This window comes from Nothoprocta perdicaria, unplaced genomic scaffold (assembly GCF_003342845.1).
Source record: "Nothoprocta perdicaria isolate Ctin4 unplaced genomic scaffold, notPer1 scaffold_146, whole genome shotgun sequence".
In the NCBI taxonomy this organism is placed as follows: Eukaryota; Metazoa; Chordata; class Aves; order Tinamiformes; family Tinamidae; genus Nothoprocta; species Nothoprocta perdicaria.
In genome coordinates, this window is record NW_020454605.1 from 1,276,876 (window position 1) to 1,299,333 (window position 22,458).

Below are 22,458 nucleotides of genomic sequence, written 5' to 3' on the forward strand. Positions count from 1 at the left end.
TAATTCTTAAGGGCACGAGATGCCCTTGGCTGATGCAGGGAGAACAGGGAATGATGTTAGGTTCCTTCCATAGGGCTTCTGCTTTGAGCAAATGTAGGAACCATTGCAGCCAACTCTGTTGCTAATGATGCAAAGTTTCAAAATCAGATCTTACCTGGAGTTCAGTTTTGTTTTGTCAGTATTTTTTTATGTACCTGTTGTCAAAACTGTTTGAGTAGACAGCGACTCTGTTGAGTAGACAGAGAATTTATTTATATTGAAATAATGGGCAGAAAGCCCTTGCCAGGGAAGGTGGTAACCTGTGTCAGTCATCAGCTCGGATTTGCTTGGGTTGCTGCAGCTGGCAGGAATCAAAGGAAGCATCTTTGGCACCAGGATGGGAGAAAACAAAAAAGAGGGCAAAGAGAGAGAGGTTTGTGAAAAGACTTCTGCAAAAAGCAGTTCTAAGCTGGCAGTACATGGGGAAGCCAATGCACAGGTCAAGGTAAAGGGATGCAATTGCTGACGCTCTTGTGTGTTTGCAAAGCACTTGATTTTATTGGAGCTGACCTAAAGCTTCCATAAATCGTGCAGTTTCATTTGAACAGAATAATGCACAGATGTGGCCCCTATTTTTTTCCCCCTTTGTTTTTTTCCATACAGAAAGTGCTGATTACACAGATTACAGTGATGATGATTACCTGGAAACCAGGAGGAGAAGATCAAGGCGGAATCAGAAGAGACAAGTTAATTACAAGGAGGATTCAGAGAGCGACGGCTCTCAGAAGAGCGTCCGATACGGCAAGGAGCTGCGACGAGTGCACAAACGCAGGCTTTCCACTTCGGACAGCGAAGGTAAAACGAGCCCTGCACCATGTGCAGGAGCTGCCAAATGAGAGCGTTATCCTAAAGAGAGAAATAATGGATAGTTCAGGAATCCACAGAGAGAAACCTCTTTCTTGAGTTCCTTAATGTTTCTCTCCAAAACTTCCCTTCTGAAACAATCCACTGTCTCATACCCAGTGAGACAGTGTTGCAGTTGCTTCTCAAAGACTTTGTTGTCCCTAGTTCTGACTTTGCAGCCTGAATTGACTATGTCTGGGAGGAAAATTATGTCTGAGATTCCAAAATTGTAATAAAGGGAATTATGTTGCTGCTTTGCTCTTAAGATGTCACAGGGCCTTGTCCTGCAGAGCTTTCAAAGATTCTCTTCTGCAAGAGAAAAGGGTATTGATTCTGGCATTTAGCTGCATTTGTGCTGGTAGTTTTGCCACCCTGTGTTGCTCTGTACTTGTTAAGACTCATTCCACCCCTGGGGTAAGGTGCTGTGCTGAGTATGGGTATGTAGTTACATCCCTCACCGATTAAGTCTGCACTGAGTAATATCAGTCATGGACACTGTGATTGCTGTATTTGGGTATGAAATCCATAGTTACCAGGATCTTTGATGCCTGCATTTCTGCCTTTGAGCAGCCTCTGGCCAATGATGTCTCTTTCGGGTGAAATCTATCCCATTTGCTTGGGCATTTTTGGTGCCCATTAAGTACCATTCCAGCAGTTTCCCACAGCTCTGAGGTCATATTAAGTGCCTAACAGTGTTACTGGAAATGTAAGTATGGTGCAAATACTAAAATTCTGGCAACATCCCTAGCAACTTGAGCATACGTTATTATCTTTTACATACATGACACCAGTGCAAATGGTGTTGGCCATTTGATTCCTGTGTCTGTGGTTCCTCAGCCATGGAGTGAAGAATGTACTCTGAGATGAGTGATGCTGCTCTGGGCTATTGCTGCCATGTAGCCATCATCATGTGGGGATATCCACCTGCCTTGGAAGCCTCTGGTGCTCCTTAGGTTGGAAACAGAATGTCAAATTCTTGGTCTTTGCATCTTCCATTTCTGTGAAAAGTGCAGGCAGTGTTTTAAAATACGTATCTGCGTAAGGTTGGGGAGATGAGGAAGGAGACTGAAGTGTCTTGCGAGGGAGAAATGGCTTTTAGAAAGAGCGAGTGTAGATGTTCTGCTTGCTCCCACATTTGCTAATGGCTTTAAGTCTGCTGCTTATTGCAGAGAGCTACACATCCAAGAACTCCGAAGACGACGAATCCGCGCAGGAGTCCAAGCGGCCGCTCCGGAAGCGCAGGCGGAGCACGGATGAGTACTCCGAAGGAGAGGAGGGAGAGGATGAAGAAGACGAAGGGCGGCCCGTCCGCAAGCGGCTGAACCGAATCGAGACGGACGACGAGGACAACTGCGAGAGCGCCAACAACGACGGGGCGGAAACCGCCGCTGCGGCCGCCAAGGTGCCGCCCGCCGCGGACGCCGCCAAGAAGCCCTGCTACCGGATAGAGAGCGACGACGAGGACGACTTCGACAACGTGGGCAAAGTGGAGAGCCCCTTGGACTACAGCCTGGTGGACTTGCCCTCCACCAACGGACAGAGCCCGGGCAAAACCATTGAGAACTTGATGGGCAAGGCCGGCGAGAAGCCCCAAGCGCCCAAGGACAGCACGGCCCCTGCCAGCCTGGCGCCCAACGGCACGGGCGGCGGGCAGGAAGCGGTGGGGCCCGAGGAAGACGAGGATGAACTCTTGAGAGTGACTGACCTTGTCGATTACGTCTGTAACAGTGAACAGTTATAAGACTTCCATTTTTGTGCTAATTTATTCCACGGTAGCTCATACCAGCGGGCCAGTTATTAAAAGCTGTTTTATTTTTCCTAGAAAATTCTCCACTACAGTATCACTTTTTAGAAGCAAGAATTTCACCAGTCCTGCAGTCTTTCTGTGAAGTGACCAGTTTTGAACTTTGAAGATGAATTGCTGTAAATTCCCTCTTTTACACCCCTTTTCCTTCCAAGTCCATGGTCCTGGGTAATTTCACTCACACACACAAAAAAAGACCCTTATAACAACAAGAGATTTGTATATTTTTGACTTTATATTTCCTGAGTGCATACAAATTTGTGGAAATGGGTGGCCTAAGAAAGCATTCCAAATTGGTCAGGGCCCAAACCGGAATTGGGGTGGGTTTGGCTCATGGGGTGTGTTGGGGGGGGGGTGGTACAGAAGCACTTGTGCTTTAGCTTTTTCATATGAGATATATATTATATTTAAATGTTCACAACTTAGATTACAACTTAACAGACAGTTAAAAAAAATTAATGTCTGTACTGTCGCATCTTGTGAGTTGTAGGTTAACATACCATAGCCCATTTTAGTAATCACCTTCCTGGAAGCAGTTTGATTTTTAGTACTGGAGGTAAACACAGCTAATAAAGAGGCCAAGAAGGTACCATAAACAAGAACTCTACTCTCCATTATGACTTGCAGACTTTCCTAATAAACATCCTTTAAAGTGTTTGTACAGTAAAGTGTACTGTAATGAACTTCCCGGCAGTGAATTGCTAAAGCTGTCTCACGCGTAGCTCATGAGATGGTCTCTGGTGCCCGTGTCTAGGGGGAGGCCGTGTGGAGACGAAGTTGGTCTGTAGATCGGATGGCATCGGGACGTGCTGCCCTTAGAGACCCCCGAAGCTGCTGCCTGGCCGCCTGTGCTGAACCACCCGTGGGTGCTTGGAGCGGAGCGTGTCCGTACGCACCACCGCATCGACCGCAGAATTCCAGCGCGCCCCACGACGGAGGGATTTTTCCGACAAACCGCGACTGGTCCATTCATGTCCTTAAATATCTACTTCAAATTGAAGTAAACCAATGGAACAGTTTTCCTTTTGGAGGTTTTTCTGTTTGGGGTTTGTGTGTGTTTTCATTTTGATTTTACCTATCTGCCTGGATGTATCAGCAGGTTTTGAATGTAGTGTCGGCCTTTGGCCATTGGAACTTTCTTAAAATGCATTTTAATAATTGTCATGTGACCGACAGATTTCGAGAAGGCAGAGTATTTCTGAGAGAAAACGCAGGACTCCAAGACATCACCTTTTCAGTGGGCATGAAGTGTTTTGTGCTTTTGTTTCATTTAAAAGAAAGAAGGAAACTACAAGAAAAAAATAACACGTGGAGCACACAGGAAAGAGCAAAGCTGAAATTTGTTTTGGGTACCATTCAGTTTTCTCTTCGTTCTGAATTAAGATCCAGGCTATAGCAATTGTACACGTTGTAGCACACAGCTAAAGCAAACCTGCCAAACGCTGAAATCCAAAAAGGTCACGTCTATTAATCCTTCTGCTCTGAGATCTGGATATTTTTTTTTGCCTGGTGTTTATGTCCGTTGCCGGCAATGGATGCACCAAAACTGCTGCTGCCACCAAGGAGTGAGTTCTCCTTTCCTGCCCCACCTGGTTCCCTACCATTATATTGTATTTACTAGTTAGTCATTAAGCACTTCTGTTCTCTTATAATAAAACTGGCATTAGGCCTTTACTAAATACCTCTGTAGAAAGTCTAGATCCAAAAATACCGACCTTCTGGCCTTGACTGTCCTGATTTTGTTCCCCTCCTCTCTCTGAGTTCTCGCGGAACCACTCGGTAACTCCCGCTTCCCTGGATTCCTGCAGTCCACGTATCCTGCTATGAAACTAGAATCATCAGAGCTGCAAAGAGATAGAAAACGCATTCAATATTTGCTATGCTAGCCACACTGGTGATTAAAAATAATTTTGAAAAGAGAAATTACTCTCTAAATGAGAATTTGATGCCTTTAAATACTTTTCCACCTGAGCTATGTTAACTGTTAACAGTTTTCACAGCCAGATGCTAAGACAGGCTGGTGAAAAGGCTTGAAGTGTTGAATGTGTTTTGAAAAGCATTAAGTAGCCTTTTAAGCTACTTTTTGCCCGGGTGATGCATAAAGGCAGTGCTTCTACATTTCTAATATACTTGTGTTTTAAAACAAGTGAGAACATAACGGCTTCCACTTTTCAGTGTTAATAATTGCTGAGCATTTTTAATAACTTGGAGTGCAAACTGTCAAATTCACATGCAGCAACATGGGGCAACCAACGATTTCTCATTCATTTTGACAGTGCCATGAGCTTTTATTTTGCTGCCTGGTGGAGCCTTCTAGTATCTGATCAGTGCTGTAGCTAATGCTCTTGCTTGTAGTCAGCTCCAAATGATAAATACTTAATGGGCAAGCAATTGTACTTGTAGGAAAATATAAAAGCTGAAAATACTGAATATAGCAACCAGGAAAAGAACTGAGTGCTGAGTTAAGGAGTGATGTAAAATTGGAAATGATCAGAAAGCAGAATTGGAGCATTGAGGAGGGTCAGGTTTCATAAATGTGGAAATTGTTACAAGTTTTACTTTCTGTAGGTCACTTTTTAATTTGCTCTTCTGTGTTTGAGACGTCACGTTTGATACCTGGGATGGCTTCATCCCTTGGGGTCCCAAGTACCAGCTTAGAGCGGCAGGAAATTTTATGCATGTGAAAACTGTGAAAAATTTCCCACAGTTCTTAACATTTTCAAACTTGTATCTTCTCCCATTTTGAAGACTTCCTGCTGGGTGAAAAAAGTACAATGTCTTACTGGAAAAGAGGATGTTTTGTGACGTGCGGCCAGCTGACGGTGCCTGAGGGGGTTCCTGCTGTTGGTATCACTGTGTGTGTAGTTCCATGGTGGAAATGTCCTCCAAGTGCTTGGGTGTCCTTCATGTGTGGTGCTCTTCTCTGTTCCTCGTGAGATCTGGAATGAAATGTCTTTCAATTCTCATCTTCAGCTGTTGCTTCAGACTAACGAGGAAGTGCTCAAACCGTATGAGAAACAGAATACAACTGGCCAGGGATTTTTTTTTTTTAATGTGATGGATTTAACAGTAGGAGAAAAGCAGCTATTGACTGAATATACAAAACATTAATTAAACAAATTCTTGTTTATTCCATACAGGTTGTCACTAAAAATGTTTTCTTTTTTTTCTTCTTTTTAACTGAACACTCCTCAGTGTAACTGGTTGGGAAGATGTGATCTTTAAGTGCCGTTTTAGTAGTGGAGAGAGAAAGAAGCTGTAACTTGAGTGGGGGAATGGACGTGGTGTGTGTGACACAGCTCGTGCAGATCACTCACATCAACTCTGTTGCATGAGGTTTGAGTGATAACCAAGCCAGAGAAGTTAAGAACTTAAAATCTCACTGCAGTTGTTGTCTTCTAGCTATGGAGTCTTCAAATCCTGAGCATAATTGTGATTTTAAAGCAGAAACCACCACCACGAGGCTCCCCAAAATAAGCCCCGTGGTGTTGTAGCCTTGTAAGAAGCTCAGTGCTGGGCTATGTGCTCTGAACACCTGATAGTTTGAGCCTTTGCCTGTTAAATTTCATTATCGCATCCTACTGTTTTTTGTTGTTAATGAAAAGACGCTCTATTCTAGCAGCACTTAAGGGAAACAGCGATGCTTTCTTCTAATTTGTGTCTGTCACCCTCAAGATAGGTCTGGATTGGTCTTTGTGTAGTGGGAGCTGGTGTCTCAGTCTGACTTGTTTTCTGTTCACTTCTGTTACCTGCCATGTCCGAAATGTGAGACGTTACTCAAAGAACCTCAAGGCAAATCTGTTCATAAAAGAAAAAGGATGGTAGTGGTACAGTTGTGTCCATTTAGCTTAATATTTATCACTTGAGCTCTATGGCTATCCAGATGCTGTAATGGTTTCATAATTTTAATAGGGCATTGTCAGGGTGTCCATTGTTTACCTCTGTTTTCAGGCACTTACGGCCTGGTTTTGAATCTCTTCAATAGGAAGGGCTGGTCTAAAATTTTCAGATTGTTTCAAACTACCTATTTTCACCAACTTCTGGTATGAAAGGTAAACACGGGAAACATTTCTGTGGCCCCTGCTTTTTAAAATGTGCTTTGTACACAGCAAGCTAAATCACGGCAGTCAGGCTAGCTCCCCACACTGGTCACATCAAGGTATTTGTATCCCCTATTTCAAACTGGTGATTTAAGCCTTGAAAATTGGTTTCGGGACATGTGCAGCGACTTCTATTGCCAGGCTTGTGCGATGGATGTTATGTGTAGTGTGAACCCTAGATACGGTATTTACATTTGAAGAAGGCTTCCAGATCACTGGGTATATAAAATCCTTAAATAAATATATTAATAATTAAAAAAAAAGGAAAAAATAAAATATTTTCAAACAAGCAATAACTTTCTGAAGCAAACGATTGCCTGCTGATGGAGGAAGCTCCAGCAATGCACAGGGAAGAGCTCAGTTCTGCCATTCCTGAGGCATTTAAAGCTTCCGTGGCAACACTTGGGACTCTTGTTTGAAATACTGATTTCTGAGATCAAGCCTCACTTTTCCTAGCAATCTTTTTTTTTTTCCCCCACCTCTTCCATAAGAGTTGAGGTATGAACTACATCTCCTAATGTTGGAAGATGAAAAAACAACAAAAAAAAAAAGAACAGAAATAACATTTTTTTTCCTAGTGCATGCAAGAAAAAAAACTAATTAGCTAATTTTGGATGCCTTAGAGTTGGGTTCTCCAGTGTGAGGACCAAGCAGAGCTCTGGCTTCAGAAATATTTACCAACTGAAAATGATACCTGAGGTCAGAAATGCAGCAGTTGAGGTATTGAAGATCACTAGTCACTTCTAAACCTGTGCATCACTTACCAAGCCCTTATATTTTAGATTAGGTTAAACTAGCTGAGATAATTCCGAGCAGCAAAAACGAGTGTACTTGGGAATTAATTGTCCAAAAGCTTCAGAGTAATTTAACTTATTTTGTATATTGCAAAAGATGTATATTGCATAGTGTGACGCTTAAAAAAAAACTATGTACAGCTTCCGGAAGAAAGAACAGAACACTCTAAAGTAGATGAGTTTTTTATAATGGAATATGTGGTGTAAAGGCTCCAGTTATAACTGCAATTAAAAGGAAGTTAAGTCCTACACCTTGGGTTTTTGACTATCATTTTTGTAAATGCTGGCGCCCCAGCCCTGAGCTGATGATCAGGAGAGGGGGAAATGCAGCAGGTAGGGAGGACACGGGCTTAAAGAAGGCACGTGCAGATAAATCTCCCGTAACCCCAAAGGTTCCCGAGGACTGCGGGGCGGGAGCTGCCGCGCTCCTTGGGGTCGGGTCCTTCGTGCACTTTGCAGCACTTTGTGTACAGTCGCTCTCGCTGGCTCCCCGGGGCACACGGAGTCGCTCGCTCCTGCCCTCCGGATCCGCTTCCGAGGAGCAGGAGACGGGGAGCGGGTGGAAGTGGAATGGGAAAAACGGGGATGTGACCTCATGAAACTCGCAAGCTGGGAAGCCTAAACCTGCTTCGGACTTGTCCTTTAAGGACTGTTCTTCAGATGGAAGGTATTAAATAATCCTGATTCCCTCCTTTTCTCATCGTGGTAGCCACAGGGTCCTTGAGGGGCTGATGCGTCTGTCTGAACTTGAATGACTTGAAGGGGATAAAATTCTTGTAGAAACCTATGATAGGCCTAGCTACCAGTGCACCATTTCTTAGAGCAATATAAGGTCCTTTCTAAAGACTACCCTGCTGCCTAAGTTAGTGGTAGAAAATTGGGTCATAAAGCTGTCTGCCTTGCTTAGTTTTCCACTTCATACTCCTTACAGGGACTCTAAATTATTGTACAGTATCTTATTCCTATATTATATTCATTATAAATGGTACTTCTCTCCTGAACCTTGGTTAAAATGATTTGTTTTAAATGCCAACACAATTTGCCCCTGCATTGCATAGGCCTCCTTATGAACACATCTGCAGCAGCATGGGATGGTCTTCGAGTGACTGGAACGTTTGATATGAGGTTCTTGGTGTGTGTGGTGATTCTCAAATAGGCACAAACACTGTTTATCAGACATGAACGTTGGGTATTTTCTCTGTCCCAGTTAACAGAATAATTACCCTCCAAATTGCTGGGAGAAGTAGATCAAAACCACCAGAAAGGTCTTTTAAAATTTACCATCTACTTCCCTGAAATGCCGTTTTATCCTGTGTGCTGTTCCTACAGGTGCAAAGAAACGCAGAGTTCCTTAAAAACGGTCTTGTCAGCCTCATTTTTGTTCTCCTTGAGAGTTCAACGCAAATTCCCAAAGCTTGGCTCTTTGTAGAGTTTTACCCTTGCATTTCTTGAGTCCAGACCCTTGGGTTTTAAATCTCTTCTCAATCATGACTTGCTACAGCATCGAAGGGAAAGGACTGAGGGACACACACTGTGTGTGTGGGAAGGGGAAAAGTTATTAAACTGGAAGTGTTATTCTTGTTGCACATAAATTAGGTGGTGCTTTCACTGGCTCTTTTTTCCCCCATGAATAATATCACATGCATGTAAAACAAGATGAATTAATTTGTTTTTTAAACGGAAGTCATGGTGGCCTCAGTGCTCAAAGGGTTAACTGCAGTTTAATAACAGCTAATGTTCTTAGATTTGCAGTACACTATTGTTTAAATACTGTATTCCTTGTAAATGAAGTAAAAAAAAAAAATGTTAAGGCTGGTGCCAATATTTTTGTTAATGAATTGTTCAGCGTTGTCTCTCACTACAGTCTGGTCAGATCTCTTTGTGTATAAGCTGGGCCTGAAGCCATTTTATAGCTTGTAGGCCTAATTGTGTAACTTTTCTTTCATAATGTTTTTGTTATAATATCTACTGTCATTTCTTTCATATGACATGTAAATTGTCATAATAAAAAAAAACTGAAATAACTTGATGTACAAAAGTATAATGTGTTTTGAAGAAATAAGGTTGCTTTTTAATCATTATGGTCCATGCACCTCCAGGAGGGATTTGGTTTTACCCTTTAAAATGATTAATGGCTGCTGCACTTCACTTTCCAGGGTGATACTGCCTCAGAATTTGGTGTTGGTTTTTGTTAGGACAGTCCAACTGAGAGTGGTTTTCCCCTTGAGCAGCTGCAGCTGACAATGCAGAACCTTGGAGGGCTGATTTTCCTGCTTGTGATGATTTGTCTTGGCATGTTCTGTCTTCTCTGGCATTTTTGCAACCATCTGCAAAGTGATTTTGCAGCCACAGCACGAAGAGGGTCTCCTGCAACACACACTTCACTTGCTGCTGGAGTTGTGGAATTGCTAATGACAGCTGGGAATTCTTGCTTCCAGGGGGAAAATCCCCCTGCTACCAGTTCTGCATGAGCTGTAGTCAAACGACTGTGGGTTCATGTGCTGCTGAGCTGGTGCTCGGACACCAGTACTGCTTCGCTTCCCAAGCTTGGAAAATGAGTTTTAAAAGGCCTGGCAGGGAGTGAGGCGGAAAGCTTTCAAATCCATCCTTTTTCTTTGGTGAATTTGTGGGGTAACTGGAAGTATCTGCCTGCTCACTCTGCTCTCCGGCATGGGTAATGAACTAAAATGTGAACTCTGGCTATTTCACTGCTTATTTTGGTAATGACAGGTTTCTGTGTTCACTGTTACGATATTAGGGTATGAAGTCTGTAAAACAGGGAGACATGGATTTCTTCTGTCTTAAAGCTCCCGATCTCAAAAGAAACTTCCCACCTTGGTCTGAAGTCATCCTTCCAGGGCACAGGATTGTAACATGAGAAAAAATATATAGCATTTGTGTACAGAAACAAGGACGAGTTTACATTGGACCACTGCAGTGACTTAATTCAGCTTTAATAATTCAGAAATTTGGGGTAAAATAATCCAATGGAGTTGCTGTAAGAAGAATGAGCTACAGAGGTGCTGAGGGCTGCCTGTCCAGATCACAGGGCTGGATATGAGCAGGAATGTTGATTTTATAACCTTTATGTGTGATGAACGGGTGTTTTCCTGTATGTGTTCCTCACCCCACCAGTTGTTGTAATCCAGTCTGTATTCATGGATAAACAGCAGAACTTCCTTCCCATCAGATGAGCATTTCTGTATCGTCTGGGCCCACCAAACCCAGACCTGCTTTAGAAACGCCAGTTTCCTCATCTCTTTTTGCCTCTGTCAGTGTTTTGAGCTATCCTAAAAATGCTTAAATAACCACTTCATTCGAGTTGCTTTCTGGCACAAGGGCTATTTGCATGAATAGTAATGGTTGCATAATTAAATGGACAGCAATGGCCGCTCAAAGCATTTTAAAAGCCCAGCCTAGTAGATCCATGCATTTTCTTGTTACTCTAACTCCTTCAAACATTTTCTTATTTTCTCCAGAATGTGTTCCCTTGGTTCTTTTCTACCTAAAACTGTAATTAGAAAAGCCCAACGAAGGAAAAAGCTGGAGATGTAATTCTGTTAATAATCTGCTTCTCTTCGTAGGAAACTCAATTTGGGCAAGAAGTAAGCGAATTGGCTCCTTAAGAGTGAATTTAAGCTGCTCAAAGGGAAGAGCAAAACCAAGAGAGCAGCTAATGACGATGCTGGTTTTTTTGGACCCACTGTTGCCCAGAAATGTGCCCTGAACACTCTGGTTCATCTATCAACGTGGTGCTCATGTAAGACCTGCTTCAACCCCCGGTTGCCACCATTTCTGGTGGTGCCTCATGGTGGAAGCCCCACAGCAAGGCCTTGCTGCTGGTCCCAGCTGTGGGAAGAGGGATTTCACTCTGAAAAACTACCAAGAAATACTCCTTATGCCACGTTTCATGCCTAGGACTAATATTTAACAATTTAGTTACCCGTAACTCTTTATTCCACCTTCACAGTTGTCAAGGGTCAGGTACTGAGCATTCACCTCAGGTTAATTTTATAGTCCCTGATGATAGTTTTTGGAAAAACTGCTAGGTTAGTGACATTTTTCATTTGTTTTTCCCCTTCTTTTGCATTACTCCTATCACACACAGGCCCAAACCACTGGACTGCAAATATCTCCTCCCAGCTGCCGCTGCCTGTCACTGCCTCGCTCATCGCCGCTGGGTTTTACTCAAAAGCTGCCGGATCTGTGTGTTTCAGAGACAGCTGCACCGATCTGGTTATCTGGGGCGAAGCATCCACTTTTCTGCACAGTGGAGGAAACTGCGTTGTAGAGAAGGCACCACTGTGACAGAATAACAAAACCCATAACACCCCAGCTGTTCTCAGGCGCCATTTCCGTGCTTTTTAAGTCTCGCCTTCGCTGTTAAACACAGCGGAGCAGCCGATACTGCCTTCCCCTCCCGCTAATCCCACACCTGGGCTTGGCGGCGCCCGCCACAACATGGCGGCGGCGGCGCGAGCACGTGACCTGCCTTCCCGCCCACAGGCGCCACCATGGAGCGGCGCGCGCGCATGCGCGGCGCGGTTCTGACCCGTTCTGATCCGAACCGTTCCGTTCCGTTTCCGGCGGCAGCGCTGAGGCGGTGGCGGCGCGGGCCGGGCCGGGCCGGGCCATGAGCTTCCTCAAGCGGTTCCCGCCGCCCGCCGAGGGCCTCCGGCACCGGCAGCCCGACACCGAGGCGGTGCTGGCGGGACGCAGCCTGGGCGCCGGCACCCTCTACATCGCCGAGAGGTGCGGGGCGCGCTGGCGGGCGGGGTTGGGCGCTCCGGAGCACCGGGAGGCCGTGGATCCGGGGGTTGCCTCTACGGTAACGGCTGCCAACGCTGAAAACGGCTTGGTTTGGGTTAGGAGAGGAACTCCTTGCTCCCGCTGTGCTAGCTCTTGTTTTTAACCCGTTTTCACGTGGTTTATCCTGGCTTAACTGTCTCAACTTATGCGAAAATATTCCCAAAAATTCCGTATCTAGCTCCAACGTATTCACCTAAATATTCCTTGGATTTGTCACCTGAAAGACAGGGGTTTCTCCCATAGGAAAGAGGCTGCTCTCTGGCAACTGTGTAGCTCTGGGCTGGGCCTGACTTGTTCTGCCTCCAGTTGTGGTTAGGGATGGGGGTGAAAATGTGGAGAACTGGAGGCTGCAGCACATAGGGCATCGGGTAAAACCTTCGTCTTGTTCTGCTGGTCGGAAAACAAGCCTCTTTCCCAGCAGAATAACATTGGAATAATAACATCGCAGCTATAATCCTGCGGGAATTGTGATCTTGTTTCCCTCGTGTACGCTCGACCTTGAGAAAATGCAGAGCGTTTGACAGTTTGAGTTACAAATTATACCCGGGGTGCCCTGCTGATATCTCTGAGGTGATACCTGTCTATGGGGCATAGAAAATAAAGAGGTAGGAAGAAAAAAAACCAGCCTTTATTGCCCATAAAGCTGGAATTTGTTTGGGGTGCTCAGATTCATGTTCCTTATGCACAGGGTTCTGTTACCTTTAAATAGGAGCTGCTCTATGTTAAGGATCCTGTATCAGCAGAGTGGGATAAGAGCCTTGTCCTCCTCCTGAAGAATTACTGCGTTTATTTATTTGGGTTGCTTTGGTTTCCTGAGGGTGTGAGCCACATGTCTCAAGATTCCTCAGAAAGTCTCTAACTTGTGTCTTTCCTCCTGTTTTTAGTCGCCTGTCTTGGCTGGATAACTCTGGGCTTGGGTTCTCCTTGGATTATCCCACTATAAGTTTACATGCTATCTCCAGGGATCTAAGCGCCTACCCATGGGAGCATCTGTACGTCATGGTGAACGCAAAATTTGAAGGTATGGTCAAGCTACAAAGGGAGTAGCATGTGGTTTTGAAAATGGTACAGTTCATTTAAATAATATCTTGTGTTTTCTTTTTTGAATCTATGGAGGATGATTTTGAAGCACAATATCACTCGGACTGTTAGTCCCTTCCATGCTGATCTGCATCACTATTTCAGACTAACCTGGAAGCTTTCATTCTAATTTCTCTTAGAATTAATTTGTAATAAAGATGACAGTTGCTAATATTACCAGGCATAACAAATGTACAAAAAATTCCAACAAAATCAACCTTTTAGCCAATCTTCTTTCTTTATGACCTAGAGAAAGAAAACCTTTTAATCTCATCGCTTACTTGGGTGTTTTGGTGTATTGATTTTTTATTATTATTATTATTTTTTTATTTTGTCTTCTGGAAGACCTATTATTAAGTGTGATATAAAGGAGTCATGATTTCGTAGTTGGTTAGGGTACATTTTGTTCTGCCTGTCTTCATTATGCTGTGTGCATGTATGTGCCTCATTGCTGCTTCTCCTCCCCTTTTTTATTCACTTTATATTTGTGAAGAGAAGCAGTTGGGGGTCGGCTTCATTGAGAGCAGAGCTGGACTTAGCAGCGAGCTTTGCCTGCTGGTGTCCATCGGGCAAGGATTGGGTCTCTTCCATGGACATTTTATTTTTGGAGGCAGCTGGCTGGCAGCTTCTTGGCTCCTGAGTATCCTTGATGTTGTAGTTAGTTTAGTATCTGCTCTGGGGAGCAGCCCTGCAGAGTTTCTGTTTTTCTGTAGAAAGCGGTTCTGTGCTTTGGAAGCTGTCAGCTCCTAGCCACAAAGGGACGCATCAGAAGTATCTGCTCTGTATTTTTGTGTCTACAGAAAATAAAATGTTTCGCTGTTGCTTTGTTATGCAAGTCTGTAATTCACAGAAGTGGGGGAGCAGGTTTGTGCCCGCGGTTGTCTTGTCTATATGTATAATTTCTACTTCTAACTCTTCCTTGCTGGCCAGGAGATGGAGGAATTGAGTGTGGATCTGCCACAGGTGCCACAGACCTCTGAGAAAGGCAAACTGGAACTTAGCTTTCATGACAGCAATGCTAAGCATATATAAGGTTTACCTGTTTTAAAGGTGTTTTAGCACCTTACAGGTAATAGTCATGGAATTATCTACAGATGTTTTGAGCACAGCTGTTTTTAACAAGCATCTGATGCTGGTGAATAGTGTATCCTACAATAACCACTGTCCCTAAAGCTTTGGGTGTTGCTGTGTGGGAAGCTGCTGCTTGCCGTGGGGGTGGGAGCTGCTTTCTTTGGGCCTTTCCCAACCTTACATGTAAATTGGGAATAATGAGGAGAGGGGAGCAGTGTTCCCTGCATTTTGTCAGTGTTTATGGGACTTAAGCCTTATGAGCCCTTGCAGAACACACATAGTTGTGTGCAGGTTTCTGATTTGATTATACATATGTTCCTGAAAGCTTGCTTACTTCTGTCTGTCTGTCTTTCTCCTTTTTTGACAAAATAAACATGCTGCTTTTATATCTTTCCATTTCTTAAATAAGACAACACAAAAGAAGCACCCATGGCTGAAGGGGAGGAGGAGGAGGATGAAGACAGTGATGATGATATCGAACCGATTGCAGAATTCAGATTTGTACCCAGTGACAAGTCGGCCTGTAAGTGAAGAGGAAACTCATATTTTAGCTTTTCCCAACTAAAAGCTCAGTGATGGACTGAGATGTTAATATTCCTCACTACATATGGAAGACACTCGGATACAGACATATAGGATAAAGCATCAGACTGGATCTAGGAAACCTGATTTGATTTTAGCTTGGCTGGTGGTTTGTTGGGTGATGTGATCAAATCATAATTCTGTGGCTGTTTTGGTAAAGGAACAGTCTCATTTCCTCTGATCTCTCAGTCCCAGATTTCTCACTTTTTTTGTTCCAAAGGGTTGATGGAGAAACAAGAAGGTTTCTCTCCTCATCTCTGCAACCCCTGACTGCCCCAGTGTATTTTGGGCAATGTCACTTCTAGCATCTTTATGTTTTCAAAGCAGAGTCACATTATCTGGTCATACCCACGTATGACCAGGTTGTGCCAGTTATAAATCACTAGTTGTTTTAAGCTTCCTAGGCATAAAACTCAATGTGAGTAGCCATAAAAGATGAGATTAGAAGTGGCTTATTGATTTTGGAGCTGTGCAGAACAGATTTTAAACACTGCAGATTAACAGTTAGCATCCTCTTTGGCCACTTGCAGAGAAGATAATTCTGTTGTTTCGTGCAGTGGAAGCCATGTTTTCTGCCATGTGCGAGTGCCAGGCTCTGCACCCAGATCCTGAAGATGAAGATTCGGACAATGACTACGAAGGGGAGGAGTATGATGTTGAGGCTCATGGTTAGTGACTTTCTGTCTTTTCAAATACCCATCATCACCTGGATACCTCAAACTTCTCTTACAGTTTTTGTCATGAGAAGGATTATAATTGTATATTAAGAATATTATAATTGTATATTATATATTATAATAGTATATTAAGAAGCCCCTTGTTGATTACTGTTATCACCTCATTCTTTATGGTAAAAAAACAGAATATAAAACTCAGAAAATCTGTAATTTTAACTGGCAGATCCTGTTATTCTCATTTTTGAAAGCCCCAAGGCATTAGTGTCAGTCTTGTTTCCAGAGAATGTGTTATAATGAGTCCTGTGCCCCTGCTGAGCCGTGGCCTAGTAATGTAGCTGTTGTGTTACATTATTGGCATAAGCAGCTTTATAACCTTTTTGCAGTAGCTCTGTGAGTGCCCATCTTGGCATAATTTGTCCAGTTGTTTTCATATTCCCCCCACCTTGCTCTGTCCAGGCTCCTACGTTTAAACCTGACAAACATAAACCCACTTTTGCAGAGCTAGGACAAGGTGACATCCCCAGCTTTTACACTTACGAAGAAGGATTGTCGCACTTAACTGCAGAGGGACAGGCCACTCTGGAGAGATTGGAGGGCATGTTAGCCCAGTCCGTGAGCAGTCAGTACAACATGGCTGGAGTGCGGACAGAGGACTCCATAAGGGAGTTTGAAGGTAAGATGATGCTTTTTGGTCACTAAAAAATGCGTTAAAACAGTGGGTTTTTTTTTTTTTTCCTCTCTCCTTACTCTGGCCAGTCCATAAGTACTGGTACTGAGCTCGTACAGATCTATGGGTATTGTCATGGCATGCTGTATGTGTCAGGGCAGTTTTATCTTTGTTCACAGCTAGTGTTTCTGGACTTTCTTAAATTCTGAATGCCATTAGCTATTTAAACAGCTATTTGAGGAGTAAGATTTGTTGACAGATCTCTCAGATTTTGTCCATGCTGTTTTCACCCGAGCAATACAGTGCCTATGAGAAGAATAGCTAAGCGATTCAGTGATACTGCTTCCTTTTATAATATCAAGCTCAGTGTTTCACTATGGCCTCACATTTTAAGAGATTAATGATGGAAAATCAAGTAGTTCTTGTGGATTTCTAGCTATCAGCTTGCTTGGAATAAAGCAAATAAGATCCTAATCCAGAAGCATTTACAGAAGCATTTGCATGATTTCTTTTTTCAATCTTTAATTGCTTTAATGACTTATTTGTAGGTTCTCTTTGTTCTTGAGTTTTGTAAATTACATAACACAAATAAGTCTTTAAATTATATACTCACCTTTGTGGAATGTTCTTTGTTTAATTTTTTTTTGCCAGTTTCTGAACCTCCAGATTTTGAAAACTTACACTAACTGCTCGATTTATTTTATCACACATCTTTGAGTCATTTTCAGCCATTTCATTAGCTTTTTTAATGGTACCGTCTTGTTTCACAGCAGTGTTTTCTTCCAAAGTTCACTTGAGGTATTTTCTGCTTTGGAAGTCTCTCGCCTACAGAGGGCACTCGCTGTCTGCTCTGTGATAATCCCCTCTACTCGCGAGCACTGCGGTATTTCGTAGCATTGTAGCTGCTTTTCTTTCAGATGGGATGGAGGTGGATCTAGCACCAGTGGTTGCAGGGCAATTTGAAGATGCAGAAGTTGATCACTGAGGAGTCCAGATGCTGCTGTAAGTTCTCCTGTCTTTAGACACCGCTGCTTAGGCTCCCTTCTCTCTAGTTTGTTTAATGTGTTTAAGTGATCTCAGACTGCTAACTGGACATATCTTGAAATATGAGGATGATGGTGGTTTAGAGAAAGAAGAGAGAGTTGTTTTGCTCAGTGAATTGTCGTGTAGCTATTCAAAATCATGTATCAGCTTCAACTATCCCCTGTTTGGGTAACCTGCCTGCACATGCTTCACTGGAAGACAGATCAGCCTTTTCATAGATGTAGTGAATCACCTGCTGTTAGAAAGATTCCTGGATGCTCATGTGAATACTGGAGCCCTGCTGGAAAGTTACTGTCATTAGTGTCTTTTATTTCACCCCTAGTGTACAATATTTCCCAGGCCTTTCGGGAGGGAGAAAAAAAAGTGCAGTATCCCTCTCTTCTTTCCCTGTGAGCAGAGCAGGAACATGTCCTGGTAAAGTTACCAAGCTTTTTGCATGGGCTGGTTGTTAGAAACATGCAACTTACTGAGTACTTCTTGCTGCTCATTACTTCTTATCCACTCTCAGTGGCATTATGAGATATGCCAGTGTTTCCAACCCATGCTGGGGCGGAGAGGATTAACAGCTTATTCTGGGACTCTTTGCATGGGGACATAGAGGCCCAGTGGAGATCTAATTTCAGCCCTGCTTGAGCAGCATCTGCTAGTGGTAGCAGTTTACACGCACCGCTCAAGCAGCAGCACCCTCGCCCTGTTCTTGTGGCTCGCTCCAAGGTGAGAAGACAGCTCCTGCCACTGTACCTGTCCTGCTGTAAACACTGGCAGGAAAGTTTCAAGCAGAAAGCTTGAAAGGAAAGGAGTGTGGAGGAAGAAAGGGCACAGCTAGGAAGGAGAAAGAGGCTGAAGAAAATGAAGTCCGTAAGTCCTTCACCAAGGACTTAAGTGAGGGCGAGGTGCTGTGTGTCTGCTTTCCTTCTTCCCCACATCTTGTTCTTATTTGTCGTTACCCTCAATACTGCTGCATTTTTGAAACTCCGAATATCCCTGTGTTTGCTTATTGATCTGAGCAGCTGTCATTGGTCCTGAATTTGTACTTATTCTTTGCTGTGAAAATTCACGCTTTTCCTTGGTCACGGTTTACGGATGTAAGCTTCCAGTGGCGCTCCCTTTCTGCTTTATTTGATAAATAATGTACTTTAAAATGTAAGGGAGACTCTTCAGATCTAAAGGCTTGAGTTTTAGCAGATTTTTCCTGCTCTTTATTGCATGTTTTAGAAGGTGCACCAGATGGTTGTGAGAAACAAATGTTGCAAGAGTGAAATAGATAGGGATGACTTTCTTTTTTGCCTGGTTGTAAGCTGTTACAACCATCAGCTAAGGCACTGATCCCTATCAGGGTGGATAAAGTGACCTGTACATGCAGTGTCAAGGGTTACAATGACGTGGCCAAGATCTCTATGAAGGACAGGCCTCTTCCAATCAATCACCAGTATCATCTTGCTGATGTAATGTAAGTATACTCAGAAATCTAGGATAATCAACTGAAGATGTGCCATGAGAAGGACAGCTCTGAGGTCTGTGCTAATCATCCTGCAAATAAAGGCAGCTTGGGTTTATGTGCCGAGAGCAGGGCAGAGGGGGAGCACCCAGAGATCTTCTCAGTATCTCAGGAGCAGCTCAATCGTTTTAACTTTCTGAACAGCAAAACCAGTATTTGCAGGAACATCTTGCTGGCAATCCTTTGGAGAGCAGAGTGCTGCTCTGTCTCTAAAGCAACTTGTGTTGTGCGTTGCTGCTCGTTACCCAAATGAGATGTGACGTTGCTTGATGAGGCTCCCGGAAGACTCACTGGCAGTTGGTGACATTCCTGTTAGTCTTGTAATAAGCAGTGTTTTGTCTGTCGCATCACACACTTCCAGTAACTTGTTTTGAACTAAGCGATGTGTCCCTGTGGGGGGTGGAGGTATTAGAGGGTCTTCCAGGACACAAATGTTTGACTGTTGATTGTAGATGCGCTTTGTCCTTGGCTGACCTCCGTTCAGATGTGCTGTCAAAAGCAAAGTTGCTCAAGCCCTCTGAAAATTAATTCCCTAGTGAGATTAAATTGCTCTCCTGTGTGACTGTGAATATTGGATACTGCTACTTTGTGAAAATTAATAAACTTATATTTTAATGCCTGTTATGTAAACCCAGTGTCTTGTGTCTTTCAGATTCTTCTTGGGCACTTCCAGAATAAGCCGTAAAACTGAAGACTTCGCAGTGACTATCGGGAGTTAACCTTTCTTTTAATGACCTAAGCATAGATATCTAGGTCTATAAATGCTTTTATAGATGTTTAAAAATAGGGTTTGACATTCGTGACCACAATGGGTTTATTAAAGAAAACAGAAAACACACAATAAATCCTCTTGCATCTAACACTTGAATGGGGTTAATGACATCGTGTTTCCAAGAAGCCTTTTAGGAGTTCTAGGACTTCAGAAATAAAATTGAAAGTAGAACAGAATTCTAGATTGTCCTAGAATTTTCCATATTTTTGTACCTGTTCATTGCACCAAGGGAGGAGAATGAGAATAGGAACGTGGCAAAGCCTCACTAAAGTGAAGTAAGGTTGGCCAAGGAGTAAAAGCAAAAAAAATTCAAAGCCCCTCAAGTAACTATCTGTCCAGTGCTATTCCCTGTCATTTCTTTGGAAGCAGTGTGGGTAGTGGAGAAGATAGAATAAAATCTGTAAAGTCTTGAATATGAGAATGCTTTGTGTCTTTGTATTAAATGTTAACAACATTGTTAAATAAACTAAGATTTTTGTATCTCACAATCCAATTACGTTGCAGGTCTCAGTCATTTCCTTCAGCAAGCTGCTGGAAACTCTGAGCAGACCTCCTTTGAGTTACTGGTGCTTCCTTTGATTGAAAAGGGGCTTTGCTGGACTTGTTTATATATAAATGTAATTAGATATGAGAATAAATGGTCAGAATATGTTCACAGTGCCTCTATAAGGCAGAATTAAGTGTTACTGTGACATATCCCCAATGGAGGCAGCTAAGAGAGCTCAGTCCTGTGGGATCTCCCTGCTGGAGTTGTAGATATACCAGTTGCTCTTTTAATAGTGTTCTGCTTGGAGCTGAAAGGCACATTAAAGTCCTGTAAAATTAACCATAGTAAATGACCTTTCATTTATTCACTTGTTTCTCTGCTGAGCCTTCCAGAAATGAGGAAGATGAGCTAAAGCAGTGAGACCATGGAGCTGTTTACGAGGAATTACAGGGAAGAAAAGGTTTGACTAAGACCCAAACCAACATCTATCTGGCTCTCCAGTCTTCCTGGTATTGAATTTAAAAGGAGGTACCACACAGACTTTACTTGCATTGTCCCTTCATTAGTGCTTTACTACTTTGATTGTGTGCATACATGTATATATTTTATATAAATGCCTATATGGATTTTTAAGGTAGAGAGTTAGAAGGGATGGTACAAAGCAATGCTTGAACTTGCATGCTTCCCTTTAGAGAACCTGGAGATGGTGAGATTGGGGATAGCTAAGTGGGACTAAAAAACTACCAGTAATATAGTTCAGGAAAGAAATTTCATGAAATCAATAGCAATTCAAACTTGATTTCTGCATAAGTCTTAGTTCCTGAAATGAGTTTGTTGCTTTTCATGAACTGTATGCGTTAGGTATGCTGGCAGACAGGCAGAGTTAACCTGTAGTGCCAATTCCTCTGTGTCCAGGCTGTAGCAACCTTGTGAAGAAAGAGTTGTATCAATAGAGCTCCAAGTGAAGTTATTGTACCATGCTCCCAGTTAAACTGACAGCCTACTATTAATTTCAGTTGGAAAGAAACTGCTCTGGATGAAGTCTGAAGGTAATATTGTGAATTACTGTCTTATGGAAGTTTAGGAGATTTAGCTTTAAAGCTAACTTTATGCTTGGACCATTTGTGAAATTTCTGCCAAAAATTTTCAAGCAATCTTTATTTATGTGTTTTGACTTTAAAATAGTATTGGCTACATTATAAATTAAATTGACTCTTACCTTTATTTTTTATGACTTCTTTGCTTTTGTTTTGCCTTAATTTAGCTGATCTAAGGCCTGTCAAATTCTTAACAATTCTACTTTGAGTATAGAGATGCTACATATTAATCTCCCCCCTTTGAACACAATTTAAGGTTTTTTTTTAAACTCTATGCTATGCCAAAATAAACAATACCAACATGCAGAAGTCAGATCTGACCTCTTTAAGCAGTTTGCTTACAGACCTTTGAAAATGAAATGAAAGTGCCTCTAATCTAGCTAAATTTGGCTTTCTGTTAATTTGTGTCTTTAGTTTCTCATCTCCTTGGCCACTTTTTCTCTTTTTGAGACATTTACCCCTGGCTTCATAAACACATCAGACCCAATTCATTACGTAAGGCTTGTTTTGTACGAACCCAGGTTAAAAACTGGCCTTGAGAAGTGCAGTAAAAGCAGAGCCCCATCGAGGGGGAAATCTCTAAGATACGGATCTCCTTAAAATGAGTGAAACTGATAAAAGCAGAAAGGCTACTGACACATAAAAGTCAAGTCTGTTTTAGAAGTGTGAGCCTTGAATCATCACGTAGGCTGCAACTGGACAATAATGCTTTAAGTGTCTGAATAGTCTTACTACAAGTATACAGTTTTCAGAAGTTGTATGAAAAGTATGTCTAAACAGTTGATTTTATTTTTACAATATAATCTAAACATGTTTTAATTCTCTGAAATAAAAGATTTTATTGGAACAAGTAAGAAATTACATGAAATTATTTATTCTCAAGCTCTTTCAAGAAAGATAGCTGAGCACAGTAGCTGCTAAAGACTTGGTTCAGTATTTTACTGTGTAACAAACCTTGTCCAGTTCTCTCCCCCTCTTAAATTATGGTTTGCAAATACTAGTTTGTTACTGAAATTTAATCTTAATTTTGAAAACTCTATCTTGACCTAATGTCATCTATAAAACAATTACACAGGATCAAGAAAAGAAAGCTC

At 42.6% G+C, this 22,458-nt stretch overlaps 2 protein-coding genes across 3 annotated transcripts in view; both read left to right on the top strand.

The window, feature by feature from the left end:
• RSF1 (remodeling and spacing factor 1) overlaps positions 1-3,676 on the top strand; it is a 48,814-nt gene extending 45,138 nt beyond the window's left edge. For both annotated transcript variants that reach the window (XM_026034522.1, XM_026034523.1), the window contains exons 15-16: positions 643-834; positions 2,052-3,676. In XM_026034522.1, coding sequence (XP_025890307.1) covers positions 643-834; positions 2,052-2,623 — 764 coding nt within the window. In that variant the 3' untranslated portion in view covers positions 2,624-3,676. The remainder of the gene's footprint in view (positions 1-642; positions 835-2,051) is intronic.
• An 8,537-nt stretch (positions 3,677-12,213) lies between these two features.
• CLNS1A (chloride nucleotide-sensitive channel 1A) lies at positions 12,214-20,544 on the top strand. Its single transcript, XM_026034514.1, has 7 exons — positions 12,214-12,332; positions 13,274-13,410; positions 14,950-15,063; positions 15,680-15,790; positions 16,299-16,472; positions 17,384-17,468; positions 19,661-20,544. The coding sequence occupies exons 1-6, from the start codon at positions 12,214-12,216 to the stop codon at positions 17,449-17,451; spliced, it is 723 nt and encodes a 240-aa protein (XP_025890299.1). The 3' UTR covers positions 17,452-17,468; positions 19,661-20,544.
• Positions 20,545-22,458: the final 1,914 nt, after the last annotated feature.

Excerpts from the sequence above, each read along its gene's own strand:
- CLNS1A (XM_026034514.1), top strand. The coding sequence starts at position 12,214 with ATGAGCTTCCTCAAGCGGTTCCCGCCGCCCGCCGAGGGCCTCCGGCAC. Across the intron at positions 12,333-13,273 it reads ACCCTCTACATCGCCGAGAG|TCGCCTGTCTTGGCTGGATA; the intron begins GTGCGGGGCGCG and ends TCCTGTTTTTAG. Across the intron at positions 15,064-15,679 it reads ACCCAGTGACAAGTCGGCCT|TGGAAGCCATGTTTTCTGCC; the intron begins GTAAGTGAAGAG and ends TGTTTCGTGCAG.